General features: G+C 39.5%; 1 protein-coding gene across 1 annotated transcript in view; it reads left to right on the top strand.

Moving 5' to 3' along the window:
• Positions 1-6,927: 6,927 nt before the first annotated feature.
• The window catches only part of LOC115522385 (cytohesin 1 interacting protein), a 33,311-nt gene continuing 22,166 nt past the window's right edge, over positions 6,928-18,072 (top strand). Inside the window, exons 1-3 of the mRNA XM_030328198.1 lie at positions 6,928-7,160; positions 14,601-14,650; positions 14,889-14,943. Coding sequence (XP_030184058.1) covers positions 6,987-7,160; positions 14,601-14,650; positions 14,889-14,943 — 279 coding nt within the window. The 5' untranslated portion in view covers positions 6,928-6,986. The remainder of the gene's footprint in view (positions 7,161-14,600; positions 14,651-14,888; positions 14,944-18,072) is intronic.

The following is an 18,072-nucleotide window of genomic DNA, read 5'->3' as shown; positions in this document are numbered from 1 at the left end:
GGATTCTCTATCCATTTGACAATATTCTATTTGTTAATATTCTTTTTATTGACCTATTCTATTTGATGGTGTTAACTCCTATGATATTTTTTGATACTCAGGTATGATAGTTTTCTCAATTCCCATACTTACCTACCACTATTATTTTCAAATTCTTCTCAGCCAGTCTTGTGTACTTCCTTGTTCAGATGAGTGTAAGAACGTATATAAAAATGTTATAAACAAACAAGCTAACAAAACCTGTGGGGATTTTGATGTGCAGTACATTGAATACTTTAGGAAATTTACAGATATCTTTATAAGAAGGACTCTTCTCATATAGGAACATGATATTTCTTTTCCTTAGTCTGGATTTTATAATGTTCTTCATAAAATCTTAAACATGCTAGGTTCATTCCTATTTTATGGTTTTTGGCTCTTTTGATAATGTTTCTCTTCCCCGTTATTTCAGTTCTTTTCATCCATTGCTGCAGTATGATAAATTCATTTCTCTTTATATGGTATCCTTTGAAACTCACACTTAAGAAAACCGTCTACTGAGTCTGCTTTTCAGTGGCTTGCAGATTGTCACGGATATTCTAGTTATGCAACCATATCACCAATAAAGATTACAGTTTCTCTCTCTCTCGCACACACACTCATCTATGTATACACACATATGTATATATTATCTATTTATAAATATTTTATCTTCTTGCCCACATGCTTAAGGTCCTATTCTTTGACTCAAATGGATCTGAATGAACTCATTTCAGTGAATTACCCCTATGTTCAAATGGAAACCACATACTTTACTGAAGTAATTTTTATTAGGTGTAGCTGATACTTTTCACCTATTTTATGGTTGTTAGAATAAAAAACAATACATATTTTGACCTTTATGTTTAAACGTGTTGGTCATATCCCAAATGCTTTATTAATGAAGCAACTTTAAAAGAAAAAAAATAGCTACTTTTTTTTTTAATATAATAATCCTCAAGCAAGGAAAATATTCTGGTAATTAGGTGGCCAATTTATTTCTCTTAGAGACTTTATATTTCTGAGAAAGGCATCTTCATATCAGAGAATGACTTTAGGATGAAAATGTACTTCAGTTTGCTTAAAGCATCTTCACCTTTCTCTTAATAAATTCATGGGGAAAAAAGTAGTTTAAAAACTTTTTTCAGCAAATCCAGAATTAGGGATCCTTGGGCTACTGGTCACTGGTTACTTTGTGTTCATGCTTAAAGAGTCTTTACTATTCTTACAGGAGCAACAGCACCAACAGACAGACCCCAGTCAGGCAGGCCTCCCATACAGAAAGTGCCCTCCCTTCTCCAAAAAGGTTGGAAGGGCCTTGTTCTGATTGGTCAATACTGACAGGCAATTCAGGAAGCTCATTGGTGTGGCTTGGAGCCGGGGTCTCCCATTTTAAGTCTGGCTTGTATATAAGGCTGCATTGTGGCCCCTTTCTGGTTCTGTTCCGGAGGAGAAACAGTTTCACAGTAGTAGGCAACAGAAAGCGCCTCGGGTACACAACGTTTTTCATTTGGGGCATGTCCCCATGAACCCTAACTATCTCACTGTTAGTGTTTTTCCCTCCAAAAGAGAGCCATGTCTGTGAATACCGGGAAACTCATTTGCGGACTGACACTTTCTTAACGAGTGACTTAAGAGGCTATTATTTTTCACACAGTATGTGTTGTGAAGCCTGTAGCTTTCTGTTCTATAAGCCTGTAGCTTTCGTTTTTTAAGCCAAGGAAACCATGTGGTATGAGGAGGAACACAGTACAAAGCAAATAAAGATGGAGCTACTGTGGTTCAAGTCAGGGCTGGAAATTCTAGAAGCTGGCACACCTTTCTCCTCCGGGTAACTCAAGGATCTTCTTACATTCTGAGGAGTACAGTCTTAAAAGCATTGTAGGGGAGTGCCTGGGTGGCTCAGTTGGTTGAGCTCGGACTTTTGCTTTCAGCTCGGGTCATGGTCCCGGAGTCCTGGGATCCAGCCTTGCGTTGGGCTCTGCGCTGAGTGTGGAGCCTGCTTGAGAGTCTTTCTCTCTTCCTCTGCCCCTCCCTCCCTTGCATGCGCGCACACGTGCTCTCTCTCGTGCGCGCTCTCTCTCAAATTAAATAAATAACTAAAATAAATAAAATAATTTGTAGAGACTGTGTCCTGAAGACTTAAGTCCTTCGTACCTACAGAGCATTTTGTATAGATGTATTGACACACCCACGAAGATCCGGGATAAAACCTACACACATAACGTATCACCTCAAAGTGGCCCACATACAACTTTATACCTTTAACATGGACCTTCTTAGAGACCCATCTTTGGCATATTCCCATCATGCTCAGAGCACGCTCCCTAAACCTGAAGTAGGTAAAATGATGTAAATAAATTTTTTTAAAAAGCAGTTAATTATGTTTCTATGCGATAAATGCACAAAATGAATGCACAAAGATAATCTGTTTTTACATTTGAAATAAGGCTTGGAATTATCTTACTGAATGGATTCATGAACACCTGATCTAGATAATCTGTTTAGGACCCCAGATGAATTCAGCAGCTAAATCTCTTAGGTGGCACTATAGTCTACCCATAGCTTCATGACTGGTTGGATTAGCTTTAATAGGTCAGAAAATTTCCTTGTACTTGTAATAAAACATAATGGATATGATCTATTGTTAACTATTATTTATATTAGATTTAAAGTCTTGCGTGTGTGTGTGTGTGTGTGTGTGTGGTTTTAAACAAGTACGTCACAACTTGAAGCTAATATTTGGTTTGTATCCACATTAGGGTTTCTAATATAGGGACTTCATGATCTCTGTTTCTATTATTTCCCTTTCCTCAGCTTGTTATTTTTCAGAGCTAGCCCTGATTGTCGTTTACCTTTTTCTGAAGAAGGAGAATTCCCTTTAAGGAACTCTCTCAGAATCCCAGGGACGCACACAGAGTTTTTGAGGAAGATAGAGACACCCATTCACCCAGTCCAATCACACAAATAGGTGAGAAATAGGACAAACCAGTTGTCACTGTTAGTCAGCTCTCAGATATGAGAGTAGCCCTACCAAATTAAATTTACCTCACATAAACTCAAACATAAAAGACTCAAATATTGTCTGTGTGACTATAATCTGTGTCTATGTCAGTGCAAGTAGCCAAATAAGGGCTTCCTGTGTAAATGAAGGCAAAATGCAAAAATAAAACAAATAAGCAAAACCAAACACCAAACCAAAACAAAACCCTATGGTTTTCCAGGAAGCAAATAAAGACTTCTTGTGCAAATAAAGGCAAACAGCCAAAATAAAATAAACCCAACAACTGTCTTAAAACCTGAAGGACACAGAAATTTCTGACGTTGGCTCTGACAGTGTTTTGCAAGCATTGCAAAATGGTACAGGACAACAAGGGTTTTCACATGTACGCTGGCCTTTAGACTGCTCATTCTTGCTGCATATATGAGCATTTGGTAGTAGATAAGGCATTTCGTAGAGAATTAATTTCCTTTGAAGTTTTTCCTTTTGAATTCTTATTACTTAAAATTCAATAGTAATACTCTACTTTGAACCAAGCGCTATGCATGGACTATTTTATCTGTTCTTCCCTACAAATTTTTATTTTAGTTATGTAAAAACTGTGGTTTAGAGAGCGTATTAGTCATCTTGGACCAATACTGTAATAACAAATACCACAGACCGGGTGGCTTAAACAGTAGAAATTTATTACAGTTCTAGAGGGTGGAAAGTCAAAGATCAAGGTACCCATAGATTGGGTTCCTGGTGAGAGCTCTCTTTCCTCTCTTTCTGGCTTGCAGACGGCTACCCCCTCCCTATGTTTTCACATGGCAGAGAGACAAGAGAGCAAGCTAGCGGGCACTAGCTCTCTGATGTCTTTTCTTATAAAGACGTCAATTCTATTGGATCATGATTCTACCCTTGGACTTCATTTAATTTTAATTGCCTCCTTAATTATAGGTCCTGTTTCCAAATACAGTCACACGGGGGTTTGGAGCTTCAGCATATGAGTATAGTGGGGCACAATTCAGTCCATAGCAGAAAGAATAAATGACTTTTCCAAGGTCAAACGCTACTTGTAGAGCCAGGATTTGAATCCAAAAAGTTAGGCACTGAAACCGCTGTTGTTAACCTTCTTATAGCTGTCTATGAGTTTAATGGGTGTTATGTATGGAATTGGCCAAGTTTGCCTTCTAGACCCTCCTGCCTTTCTATGTTCTGTCCTCTAGGTATATACCCTTCTCAGAGGCCTCTATCACATCTTGCCCATGTTCCAGCACCTCAGGGTTCAATTCATTTGTACTAAAACTTAACTCAATCCACAAGTATTTGCATATTTATGAAAAAATGCCTCAAATAAGAATGTCCCCCCCCCCCAATAATGGGATGTTAGCTTTCTGAGTAGACGACAGACATATATATATATTTTTAAGCTTATTTATTTTGAGAGAGAGAAAGAGATAGATGAGAGAGAGAGAGAGAGAGAGAGAGAGAGAAATGGGGAAGGGAGAGAAGGAGAGAGGAAGGGAGGGAACATGAGTGGGGGAGGGACAGAGAGCACAGAGCCTGATGCAGAGCTCCAACTCCATGAGATCCTGACCTGAGCTGAAATTCATTTTTGTTAAATATTTACTTCCCTCCCCTTTTTGTTAACAAACATTGCTTGAATGCTTTCTATACATAGGACACGAGTATACATTTAAAGATACAAATTGGCTCTTACTTTTCAGGTGTAATCTAAGTATCATATGTTAAGTTCAAAAGAAAGATCTGAAAAAAATGATATGACATTTCAGAGAATAAAGTTAGATAAGAACTGGACTTTTTAAAAGTTTTATTTTATTTTATTTTGTGGACAATGAGGCAATTTTGAAATCTTTTGAGTAGGTAGATAGATTGATCTGATTTATTTTCTGAATCAGCTTTATAAAATAAAGGGGAGGATGAAGAGGAAGAGAGTTAGGAATAGTGTAATTATTCTGAGGTAAATTCTATAGAACAAATAAATTGTAAATAGTAGAACACCTTTGTGAATCAAGGGTTTGAGGCTTGAAGTCATATTTGTATGAAAATATTAGTATTTCTCCACATTTTATCACAAAGGCTATTTTTGATGGAGGATGTTATTAAAAATATTTAATAACTGGTATGACACAAGACTTTGACAATCAGAGAAAGGAACTGGCCAATCAAAATAGGCCAGGTCCTAAATATATAATTAACAAGTCTGACCAATCTGGTATATACTGACTGAATGTCAGCTCTGCCTTTGTCTCTGGTTGCACAGCAATGGATCTTACGATTTGAAAGATTCTCCTTCTTAAACAAATGTCATAAAATAAGTAAAGCTTTTTTTTTCTAATTTCTTAATTTAATAATAAACTTCTATAATTTATATTAGCTAAGGTCAGCATAACAAATTAAATTGATACAATTTTGGCATTCATCTGTAATGCTTGGTTGTCATTTTGCTATATGGCCTTATATCAGGCAAGTGTATAATTTCCATTTGGCATTTTGAAATATGAAAATATTTACTCAACTTTATAAAATTCTGAGGGGGCAGGTGCACTGCTGTCCTCAATTAACAGTGTTGATTTAAGTCATGTACCTCATAGCCTGGAGATGTTTTAAAATCTCTCTCTCTCTCTCTCTCTCTCACACACACACACACACACACACACACACACACACCACATAAATGTCTTCATAACTGACACATTCTTTAGTTGTCAAAGTCTCTACCACTCTCTTTTGTTTTACACATTTATGTTATATTATTTTACCCATCTGGGCCCTGAAGGCAAATGCAGTTGTAATCCCTGATTTAGATATTTTTATGTTTTTAGAAACATCGTTTTGTTCAAGATTTTACCCTTTATACTTGGCAGCTTCTGTTCGGCCTGGATTTACCTTGACCTCCATTTTAGTTCAAAACTTTCTAACTCCTTTACGTCCTACTATTGACCTTCACAATTATTTTGAAAATCACAGTTGACTTTTTCTAGTAGGTAAAACTTCTTTTTTTTTTTTGGTTTTTGTTTTGATTCTTTTCTCTACTTACATCCCCGCTCCTCCTCTGAAACCAGTTCTTTCAAAACTACAGGTCTCAAACCCCCACCAAAAAAAGTATCTGTGATCTTGAGTACTTCATGATGGCGTCCTTGACCCATATTCATGCCCGGACCAACAAGAAACATTCGTGCGCCACCTTGGTTTGCCTGATAACTTCCTGTTCTTTCCATTATTCCCCGAGGACCACAGGCTGATGCTGCAGCAAAGTCCAGTCTAAGAGAGGGTCAACTTTGAGCTCTGAACGTGCTGGTCTTCTCCTCCCATTGTTCCTTGTAAGATGATGGATAATTTTAGTCAGGACAAAGTAGTAGAAGGGCAACCGGAAGAATGCTGAATGGTTATCCAAGTGGCAGATATAATGCCTTTTTGATGAACATTAATGAGCTAGGGTGTACTTTGGGGAAAGTACATTACAAGGACTTTGTAAGAGAACATTATGACTGGACCCTGTAATTCTTGCTTATGTCCACAAGAACTGAATGTCTGCGTATCTTGACTTTGACATTGAACTGCCCATATTAAGTAGGAGAATGGGTGGGTAACAAATGGCAGAACTTGGGGAAATATTTCTTTCTTCCTTTTAAAATAAGGCAGATGGTTTTTTGAACACGATTTGCCACAGCTCATAAAAGCATAAGAGTTCTGGTTTTTTGAAAGAGAAAATAATAAGTTGATTTTTTTTAAAGGTAAAAGTATTGTTTCTCCCAGGGGCTTAAAGAAAAAAAAAAAGCATTGAGAAATGGGAGTGAACTGCAAGATAGGGTTTGTGTAACAAGTACCTAAAACCACAGAAGTCACATGGGCTCTTTCTGCTTTGCTACTTTTGATTACTTGTCAGAGGGTTAGAGTTTTAGCTTCCCCCATCCTGCAAGGCCACTCAACCATGTGCTAGCTGAAGTAATCTTTATTCACAATGTCTTTACAAAGGCTCCTGCAACAGAACAGCAATGGCAATCTGGTGGACTACTGTGCTGGTCCATCTTATAACTCTGACTCCACACTCACAGGCAGCTTCCGAATGGATGATAATAGAAGGATTCAAATGCTGGCAGACACAGTGGCCACTTTGCCTCGGGGAAGAAAGCAGGTATGATTACTATTTTGTCCTTTGAGAGTTTTCCTGTTCTCTTGGGAGCAGAGTGATATGTTTATCTGACTTTGCACCGAACTTGTACTTTAGAGGCTTGGAATTAGTCACTAAGAGTATGGGGGAGGACGCAGCCAGGAAGCCCAGGTTGCTCATGGACTAGTCCAAAAGATTTAAGACCATAATAAAATATTGTTTTCAAGGCCAAACTTAAAAGAAGATTGTTTTTCTCATTTGAAGAGGTGTTCAGGTAAAATGAAAATCGTTAAGTGCATCAAACTTAGAGAGTGCATGCAGATGTGGCCCGTTTGAGAATCATTGATCTTTTCCCCCTGTATGTGTCCCATTGATTCTATGCCTCCCAGCCTCACTCCGTGATAGTCATTTTCAATGGAATGAGAGTACCTTTTCTCCAGGACAGCGTTTGTTGACTAAATTGTTTTCAGTGCGGGGGCACAGGTACATACCTAATGCCATTGGGAATGAAGGCTTTTACTGGATAAATTGGCAGATTGAGTACCAGCTCAGCTATTTACTAGCTGGTGGGACCTTGGGCAAGCCACTTGCCTAAGACTTCGTTTTCTTTTCTCTGTAATGGAGATAATAATAGAACCACCCTAAGGAGCTCTTCTTTGGCGTAAGTGAAGAAAATGCGCCGTGCCTAACACAGCGCCTGACGTGAAGTTGGTGCTCAACCATCATGTTATCATTTTTATTTTTATTGTAAGGGATTTCCCTAGAGATGAAAACTCACTTAGGAAAATCCATGTCCAGCTGAGTTTATTTTTCGTTTCTTTGATTCTACAATTTCCAATTTTTAAAATAATTTTTTAACCATAGCACCTCTTCAGGTTTTAGTTATATAACTTGCTATCATGCTCCAAGTGCATATCTGAATTTATAACTGGAATTGCTTTAAAGCATGAATTTTTGCCCTTCAATCCTCCATGTACATCATGTGCTCCTCTTAAGCCTTCTAATTTCAGGATTAGAGAGTTAGAGCATAGTGGGCGAGTCATGATCTTTTCTCAGCAATGTATACAGCTGATTCCTCGTTATTTTTCACAATGAAGATAAGGGCATAATTTGCCATGGTTGGGATTTTTGATCTTCGTTTAATGTGAAAGTGCTTTTATGACATTAAGTTTAATCAAATGATGAACATTTCTATCAATTTACTGCCTGTCTGAAAATAAAGCAGCTATAGGAAGCACCAAGGTCTTTATTCAGGTTTCAGATATGGAGCAGTGTGTAGAAGGTACAGAGATGAAAAGAACGCGTTTCCTGGCCTTTTAGGGTTAACAATTCAGTAGGCAGAACAAAATAGGCATTACACAACATAAATGCTCTAATTCAAGGACACGTCTTTTAATTTAACCTTGAAGGATAGGATGTTCCAGTTCTGAACGGTATTCCAGAGCAAGGGAATAATTAATGCCAAGGCACAGATCTCGGGGCCTTTAGGGCACATTGAGGTAACAGCATAGTATTATGTCTGGGAGACCCAATAAGTGTCTGTTGAAGGGGAGTGGAGACCTTGGTGCTGGGCTCCTTTACGCTTGATCTTAGCGTAAAGGCCGAGAAGCCGGAGGGCTGCTTTACTAAACACTTCCCCTGAGGAAGCAGTGATTTCACCAACACAGGTAGCCACTGGGCAGTTTGAGCAGTAGAGGGTTTTAGGAGCCTCACTCTAGAAACATGGTGAGTACATGGGTAGAGACTAGCAATGAGGGACCAACTTTTATAGTAGTTGGAGAAAAAGGAAATGGACAGAATGGAGAGGAGACCCGGAGACTTGGCTGTGAAAGGCAGTGAAAACGGAGGAGTCACGTCTGGTCTTAAACTCAAGGGAAGATAGCTTCCACTAAAAAGAAGGCAGTCAGTACGAGGTTACTGGAAGGAGATAAGGAGAGGGATTTGGGCACACAAAACACATGCATTGTGCATAGGTATATAACCTATATACACACAAATGCCCACATTCTCACACCGACGAATCTCTCTGATGTTCTTATCTTTTTAGGCCCCGTCTTCTCCCTTTTCTCCTATTCTCTCCCATAGCAAACTCCTATTCAAACAGTGTTTTCTTCCTGTTGTGAGAATGACTTTAAGGAAAAAAAAGAAGGCAAAACAAAAACTCTCTTCTGCATGATACTTATGATTCTGTACAGTTAGCATCAATGAGACTTGATGCAAGTTTATGTCAACATTTCAGGCTTTTCCAAATGGATGTTCATTTCCTTTAAGTGGTTTGTAGAGAATAATCACCCATTTGGCACTCCCTGAATCGCAGGCAACAAGATCCCTGTGAGGCAACCACATGAGCAGGTGTTTTTCTGCCCACTGTTATTTTCAACACTTTCAGGGCTGACGTCAACAGTTCATACTTCTCGTTATTGTTGGCTTTGGTTTCTGCAAAGCTGTATCTGGTGAGCATGTAGTTTCAGATTAATCTTCGGAAGCATTTGGGTGTTTACACTTGGAATTGCTTAAAAATAGATTTCTGTGTGTACCTCTTATCTCAATACCTGTATTTGTAGGAGGCGACAGACATCTCAGTACAGCTTCTACTTCTGAACATATTTTTGGGGGGTAAAAATCCCTGCAATGGGAAACAGTGTGGGAAGGAGATGGGAGGAAATAAAGATAGGCTTTATAAATGTGGTGATAACAAAGGAGTAGTGATTGTACCTCTGGGCCGCTCCGCTCCCTCAAGGGTAGTAGGTTGCAGTTGGAAGGTAGTTTAAGAACCAGGGACCTGACAAATGGGTTAGAAACTGGAATGTGCCTCACTGGTACCACAGGTTGTCTTTGCCTGACGTTCTCCAGGTTATTGAATTATTACTCAATAGGCAACTTCAGAAAGGGTGAATTCACTTAAAAGTTCTGATCTGGAATTTTGTGCTAAACTCTGTAACGTGTCTATTTCTGGGATGGGTTCTGCCCTGCAGAAGCTTTCACATGATTTCTGTCTGTTCACCCATCTGTGACCCCAAACTCCCAAGTTTCTAACTGCAACAAGGTATCTTGATCATTAAATGAATACTTCTAGGTAGAACACTGTGTTAATTTCACTACGAAATAATTGGGAAAGTATTGTCTAATTCATACTGTGGCATGCCCTGAGTGAATAGCCCACAGTTTTTCTTGGAAAAGAAGCTCATGAGTCCACAGTGAGACTTTCTTGGGAAGCTGTGACGTTTATTTGGGTTCCTTAAGGGCACTTACGAGTTAGGAAATTGCACACGGTTCCGTTATTTTGCTGTATCTTAGAATAGTCTGTAGAGCCTTGCTAACCCAAGGTTCCTGGGTTAAAAGGGAAACAGAAAAAAAAAAAAACAAAAAAAAACAAAACACCTGGATTCCTGGAAGAATTAGGGAGATTGCAGCAGAGACTGGAAAAGAGAACAAGGCACAGGATTTGGGCTTTTGAAACAAACAATAGAAACAAAAGAAACATGTTAATATATATCCTCTCTCCACCCCCAATACTTTCCGGAAATGCATTCACTCAGTGGGGACCAGGAAGTAACAATCTGTTACTTAGCAGCAGAAGTGGCTGCAGTATTGAACTTTGAGCTCCTGTGAGTCTGCTGGCTCTCTGGCTGAGCTACAGATTACCCTGATCTTTTGCAAACTGACAGCTGAAATATTTAGTGTTGGCTTCCCCCTAAAGAGGGACATTGTAAATCACCGCATAGCGGCAAAAATTCCGTTTTGAATATTAATGCCTGATCTTTGAAGCCCTCTGACTAAAAACAAAAGAAGAGGAATCATAAACTCAACCCCAGGCATCTTTATATTAGTGGCTAACAAGGGGTTAAGGAGCTTTGTCTAATCAGCGGTCGTCATTGAATGTGTGGCTTGCAGGCCTGCCAAATTGCCAAACCTAGAGTTCTCATATTAGATAATGTGTAATAAAAGACAGCTGTTGCCGGCATATGCTGTTCATCACACACCCGTTCCTTATCCATACGTTTTGGTGTCTCCGCTGCAACCCCGAGAAAACGCTCTGGCTGGGAGCGCATTCGGGAGCACTGACGCCCCGGGTTAGAGCCTAGAACAGGTTAGAGCCTAGAACAGGTTAGAGCCTAGAACAGGACCGCTCACTCTAGGAAAAGGGCTGTAGGCAAAATATTTTTCAAAGGGTGATGCTTTGGATAAGGCCTTAGGCATGCTTCTTCCCACTTCGGCAGATACCCGGGTGCTTGAGCATGGGCTGAACCCTGGGAACATTCCTTTCCACATGGCCTGAGTCTGACAGCCCAGATCATATGCAAGGAGGCTGTGTGTCAAGATGCAGCACGTGTCAGAGAATTTGATGGTACCTAATTTGTTTAAATTGTTTTTTCTTTAAACATCAGGTGCCTAAGAGAGGTTCATCGCTGATCTAGAGTAGAAACTAATTTACAATTTGACATAGCCTGATTTTGTGTGTGTGTCGCTGGTAACCCAAATCAGTTGATCCACAGGAATTGGGTCTCTGCCGTGCGCCTCACGGTGTGCTAGGCAAATATTTTCAACTAGTTGATTAGCTAGATAGAGAGGTGAGCCAGAGAAAAGTAGGAAAATTGCTTTCTGTGTAGAGGATTTGGGTTTGTCTTGTGGAGTTAAACTATTTTATATTTGAATTTATCTGGGGACGCCTGGGTGGCGCAGTCGGTTAAGCGTCCGACTTCAGCCAGGTCACGATCTCGCGGTCCGTGAGTTTGAGCCCCGTGTCGGGCTCTGGGCTGACGGCTCAGAGCCTGGAGCCTGTTTCTGATTCTGTGTCTCCCTCTCTCTCTGCCCCTCCCCCGTTCATGCTCTGTCTCTCTCTGTCCCAAAAATAAATAAACATTGAAAAAAAAATTTATATTTGAATTTATCTGGAATGATTTTTTTTTTTACTTTAGAAAGCAGGTTACAGGTGGACCAGATGAAATCTTAAGGTTCCTTTCAGTGCTGTGATTATTTGCCTGGCAAAAGGGCATTTAAAATTGCTGAGGAAAGGCTGGAAATAACTCATTCATTTTGGCCACCATTTATTCATTTGGCAGTTATGTATTAAGGCATTAGAACTTCCTTTGTTTCCTATTAATCCTTTATGGTTCTTGCTGTTTTTGGACTGAGATGGTTTTGTTCTTTTTGTTTTGTTTTGTTTTTCATTTTTGATGTTGCCACGTGTTTGGGATTTTCTTAAATTTAATTTTCTATTTTTAATGATTACCCTTGAGTTTTGCCTGCAAATATTTAAAATTTGATGAAGGGCAAAGTTGAAGAATATTTTAATGCATTTCTCCTGAACTTGATCTTTCACCACTACTTACTTACGTTGGTGTCTAATAGTTTACTTCTATTTGTCTATTTAGCTATTTTGAAGTTTCCCCTATATTCCAGGCACTGCACTAGGCACTGGGGTAGAAAGCAAAACAAGTACAGTCCCCACGTGGCTCTAAGGATAAAGATAATTCTGTACAGAGGTGAGGTATTTGATCCAGCATACCCTTTATATAAATACACATACAGTCTCCACATACAAGAATGTGTGACTAATATGATGAATATTGATAGCAAGACTAGTATTTTTAAATATAAGCCCTGGTTATGATAACAGGTAACAGGTAGATATGACCTACCTAAGAAGCTTGCAATCGGAAACAAGGATAAAAGCCAGGGAGATGCAAATAATGAAAGTCGATTGAGACAATGTGAGTGCAGTGTGCTGGCGAGATGAAAATACTTGGGAATATCAAGTTCATTGCCCTCTTTTATAAGAAGGCAGCCCTACTGCATAGCTGAGTTGTCCCTCGCCCATGTTTGTGGTTAGTAGGACAAATCAGGATGAAATAAACTATGCACATTGTTGCGGGCCATCTATCGTTAGTCCTTACAAATTGAAAATAAATAATTTCTGGCAAATCTAGAGAATCTTTTTGGGTCTGAGCCTTCTGATTGCAGACTTCAGGATGATGCAAATGATTTGAGGGGTGGAACTGAAAAGACAAGGAATTCCAAAACGTAATCAATTTGCATCAAAGCGAGGAGAGATCATCTCTTCCTTACATTAGCTTAACTGACCAATCAGTAGCCAAATTCTGAACGCAGAGCCATTTCAGAAAGTTTGTGAAAAGGCTGGCATTTCGTACTTGATAATTCAGATTCATTACAGTGACGTAGGCTTCTGTCCTAACAAATGCCTTAATGAGGGTTTTGTTTGTGCATTAATTTTATGTGTTTTTCGCCTTCTGATTTTCAACCTCTATTTGTTTGGACTATGTGTTGATCTCCTGACTTTTTTTTTCTTAGTTTATTTATTTATTTTGAGAGAGAGAGAGAAACAGAGAGAGCATGAGCGGGATAGGGGCAGAGAGAGAGGGAGAGAAAGAGAATGCCAAGCAGGCTCCATAGCGTCAGCTCACAGACCGATGTGGGGCTTGAACTCACAACCCTCGAGATCAGGACCTGAGCCAACACCAAGAGTCAGAAACTTAACTGGCTGAGCCACCCAAGCGGCCCCTGACATTTTTATGTATTCACTGATAGATGACAGGCGTGTCAGGTTGACCATGAAACACCCGTGGGTTAGCTAGGATTGCAGTTCACATTTTGGGCCACTGGACCAACATTTGAGAAAGGGCTGATTACCATTTGTTAATTCCTAAACAATAACACAAAAACACAGAAAAAACAGCCATCACCTGAAAAAACAAGATGCTGCCTTTTGCTTACGTTTCCTATTTACAAGGGTAGAAGGTATCTCGGAAGTTTATGTTTATAGGATCTTTTTCCAAAATATGCCGAGGAGGAAAGGTGGTAGTATTCCTGTTGTTTATACTATTTGGTTCCTTTGCTCTCTTGGCTGCAGATCTTACCGCACTCTTGCAGACCTTCTGCAAAAATCAATCATAAGCAGAATTGAGGTTTTGAGTCCCTGGTTTCACCTGAATTGTGCTTCTGCATATGAGTTGGTTCTTTAGAGATTATTTTATCCTGTTAAAAACAGTAACATATTGAACTATTATAATAAATACAGTCATTTCATCAGTATCTCAAAAAACTATCAAGCATTTGAGTTTTATATGCCATTCTGTGGGTGTTGTTTTCTTTGGATTTCTGTGTGATTAGAAATTGCTATGGTTAATCTTTCGGAGGCTATTTTAAATAGAGATTAGAGATGACATTCCTTTTGGAAGCTTTGGAGTTTTGCCACATTACGTGGACTCTTTTTGCCAGGGTGTATTATTATTTGAGCCTCATTTAGCCTTTTAATGCTCCAACGTTCCCCTTCCCCACTCTCCTTTGCTACCACTAGAAAATGGAAATTACTACCTTTACATAACAATTTCCCAGAGCTGGGCCAAAGAAGGTGACAAAGAACAAAGTGCTTGGTGATTTACAACACTTCATAGTTGTGTCTTAAGGACCTTTGGATAACTGTGTGCTTATTATATTTTTCAGCTTGCTTTGACGAGATCAAGTTCTTTAGGTGACTTCTCCTGGTCTCAAAGGTAAAGAGATTCTTGTATTTTTGTGTCTCTCACCAAGGCATTCAGGAGCACAGCTCTTCAGACTGTGGACGACAACACACACACACACACACACACACACACACACAGAGTCTCACATACTGTGGTTTACAAGAACGTCAGCTGTTCGTAATTGTGGCAGTTATTTAATGATACGTATGTGACAAATGTGATACTTTGGTCTTCATGCATATTTTTCAATTTTTTTTTTTTGTTACAGAAAGCTTGTTACCGTGGAAAAGCAAGATAATGGAACTTTTGGATTTGAAATTCAGGTGGGCAGTTTTCAATTTTCCAGATTTTAATGAAGAAAGTGGCACTGATAGTATGATATTTGCAAAGAAAGAGTGAAGACAGGATCAGAGAATCATGGGCTCCGTGACTTGTATCTGTGACTTTTATCCAGTGTGCAGTGGTTTGGGGGAGTTTTTCAGCGTGCTGGGTGCCATCAAGGAAAGAAAACATTGAAGCCAAAATAAAACCCCTGAGACCTGCTAAGCTCCTTGTTCTGAGTTGCTTTAGTTTTCCTGTAAGTCTGAGCCTGATCAGAAATACTTGGTTTCAGCCAGATCTTCTAAATAAGAAAGTGAAATACTCTATTACAGATGTGCATTTTATATAGTTGCATTTAAGATGTGTTTTGCATAATCATTTTTGTACTGTATATCAGATTTTAAATCTATTCTCTGGCATTCAAGAAATACTTGAAAGTGTGTATATTTGTGTATATGGGACTGCATGTATTCGTGTGGAACCTCTGTTACATTTTGAGATACTAAGGATTTCATCTTGGATATGGAGAAGAAAATTGGACTTTTTTCTTAATGACAACACCTTATAATTACTATTTGAAACATTTTAGAACATTTGGGTCTACCTGCATATTGTCTCATGCTCTACGAAGTTTCTAACAGTCTTTGTAAGTTTCTATTTCTTTTTTTTTTTTTGACATTTCAAAAAAATGTTTATTTATTTTTTGAGAGAGAGAGGCAGAAAGAGAGAGTTTGAGACAGAGCGTGAGCAGGGGAGGGCTAGAGAGAAGGGGACACAGAATCCAAAGCAGGCTCCAGGCTCTGAGCTGTCAGCACAGAGCCCGATGCAGGGCTCTAACTCACGAACCATGAGATCATGACCTGAGCTGAAGTTGGACACCTGACTGATTGAGCCACCCAGGTGCCTCATATAGGTTTCAATTTCTAATAGCTTAAAAATTTCATTTCTTATTTGCTCTCTGCTTTTTCATGGCCATATTTGTAAAGATGGTGAGTTAGGTCAGATGAAGTCCAGTCCAATTAAGTGCAACAGTAATAGCTTATGTATTATTGTTTTTTTTTTCCTCCATCACACTTTGGCATTTCTTTTAGATAATCGTAGTCTTTTGCATAATCGTATTCTTATAGTGCACATCAGCTTTGAGATTAACTTTGGTGCTGCTTTCAAAAAACTTTGGTGACTGAATATCAACCCCCAAATTGGAAAGATGCTGTGTATTTGAAGATTAGGAACAGGAAACTGCTAATAAGTAAAACATGCCTTCTGAATAAAGAAACCAAATGGAACCCTAGCTATAAGGAATAGGGAGAAGGCTATAGGAAGAAGAAAGATACTTTCTACTTTCTGAACTATTCTACTTTTAAATTCGGTGACATCTATGATTCTTCTATGAGGTTTTAGAAGCATAGTACTCTCTCTTACTCCCCATTCATACGAAACGCTCTCTCTCTCTCTGCTGTGGAGACACTGCCTTTTGTGCTTGCTTTTAAATGAGAATTATCCAGAGGGTATGTAGCGGTTGCTACTGGAAACAAGATCGATGACTACCCCCTTATCCTATTTAATGTAACAAATGAGGATTTTCTTCTAACTCTTCTATGATCTATGTCATTGTTTCCCCATGTTTCTCCCCCATACCATGAATGCTGACTCCACATGGAGCACAAGTCAAAACTGTCATTAGTGGACAGCAGGTTACAGCAGCTAGAACCTTTGTAGATAAACACGAGTTGATGATTTTATTTCTGAACTGCAGTGTGTTCCAGTAAAGCAGGAACCCAGTCCTCTGCCAATTTCCTCTTGGTATATGCTTTCCATTGCCAGCTCCACACCATCATCTATTCTTTTTTTTTTAATGTTTATTTATTTTTGAGAGAGACAGAGAGAGAGTAGTGGAGGCACAGAGAGAGAGGGAGACAAAGAATCTGAAGCAGGCTCCAGGCTCTGAGCCGTCACCACAGCTCCCACGAACAGCGAGATCATGACCTGAGTGGAAGTCAGACGCTTAACCGACTGAGCCAACCAAGCGTCCCCACACCATAATCTATTCTTTAACAGTCCTAAGATATGCAGTAGTCATCAAATAGGGGAAATACTCTGGGAATTTTTTGAAGACCAGATAGAGCCTCGTGTATCCCCATCGTGCACCCATGGTTAACATGTATTTGGGTTCTGGTCTACCAAGTGAAGGGCACATTGGCAAAGAAACTACACATCCCCTTTGGATTTCCCTGGGTGCTAGTTTTATACTGTTAGTGAGAGTCACACAGTTTGATAGCAACACAAATGTTAGATTCATACACACCAAGTTCATGTTCTCCTGGTGCTGCCTGGTGGGATTCTTAGGAGTTTCAAACGAAACAATACGTCATATAAAGTCCTTAGTAACGTGCCCGGTACCAGTAGATCAAACAATGGCAGGTGTTAGAATAAAGGTCACTGGGCCTGAGAGAGGGCAATGTGACTTTTATATCTCTGAGAAATGCAGGGGATTGTTCTGTCATTGGCTTCTAAAAATGGGAACTAGAAGACTAGGTGTGTGTGTGTGTGTGTGTGTGTGTGTGTGGAGGGTGGGGGGGATTATTTGACTATTTCAATCCAGAACTATGGGGCTTCTGCCTTTTCTTCTCTGTCCCCAATCCACAAATTTTACACTGGTTGTGCACATATATGCTGGCTGTGTAAATCAACATATTTCCCCTCATTGTACTCACTTTGATCACTGGACCTGGAGGGCAGATTCTCACTGCTAATAAGAGCTGTTATAACGGTGGTTTCCCAGAGGAGTGACTGTTAGAGCTTTGGTTCATGTACCGCATGGACTAGATCACCTTTTCATTCCTGAAAGGGTCCAGGCTGTAGCAAGACTTCCTGGCAGAAAAGCTGTTAAAGGGATCTGACATAGAGGGAAGTGTAATAAATGACCTTTAAAGGTCCCTCGTACCTTTATGATATAGGGATTCTAAATGCCTTGCAGAGTGAATAGAGATTCCTTAGATGTTAACTAAGTCAAGTTTCTAGGAGTTGCATGCACATGATTGACTTCTGGTTCTGGAGTCTCTGTGTCTGTAAAATAAGAAGGAGTGAACATCAGGCATTAATTTCTCCACGGAGAAGCAGTACTGTAATAG

This window comes from Lynx canadensis, chromosome C1 (assembly GCF_007474595.2).
Source record: "Lynx canadensis isolate LIC74 chromosome C1, mLynCan4.pri.v2, whole genome shotgun sequence".
Lineage (NCBI taxonomy): Eukaryota > Metazoa > Chordata > Mammalia > Carnivora > Felidae > Lynx > Lynx canadensis.
The sequence above is the reverse complement of the archived record's forward strand: the minus strand, read 5'-3'. Positions and strand labels throughout refer to the sequence as shown.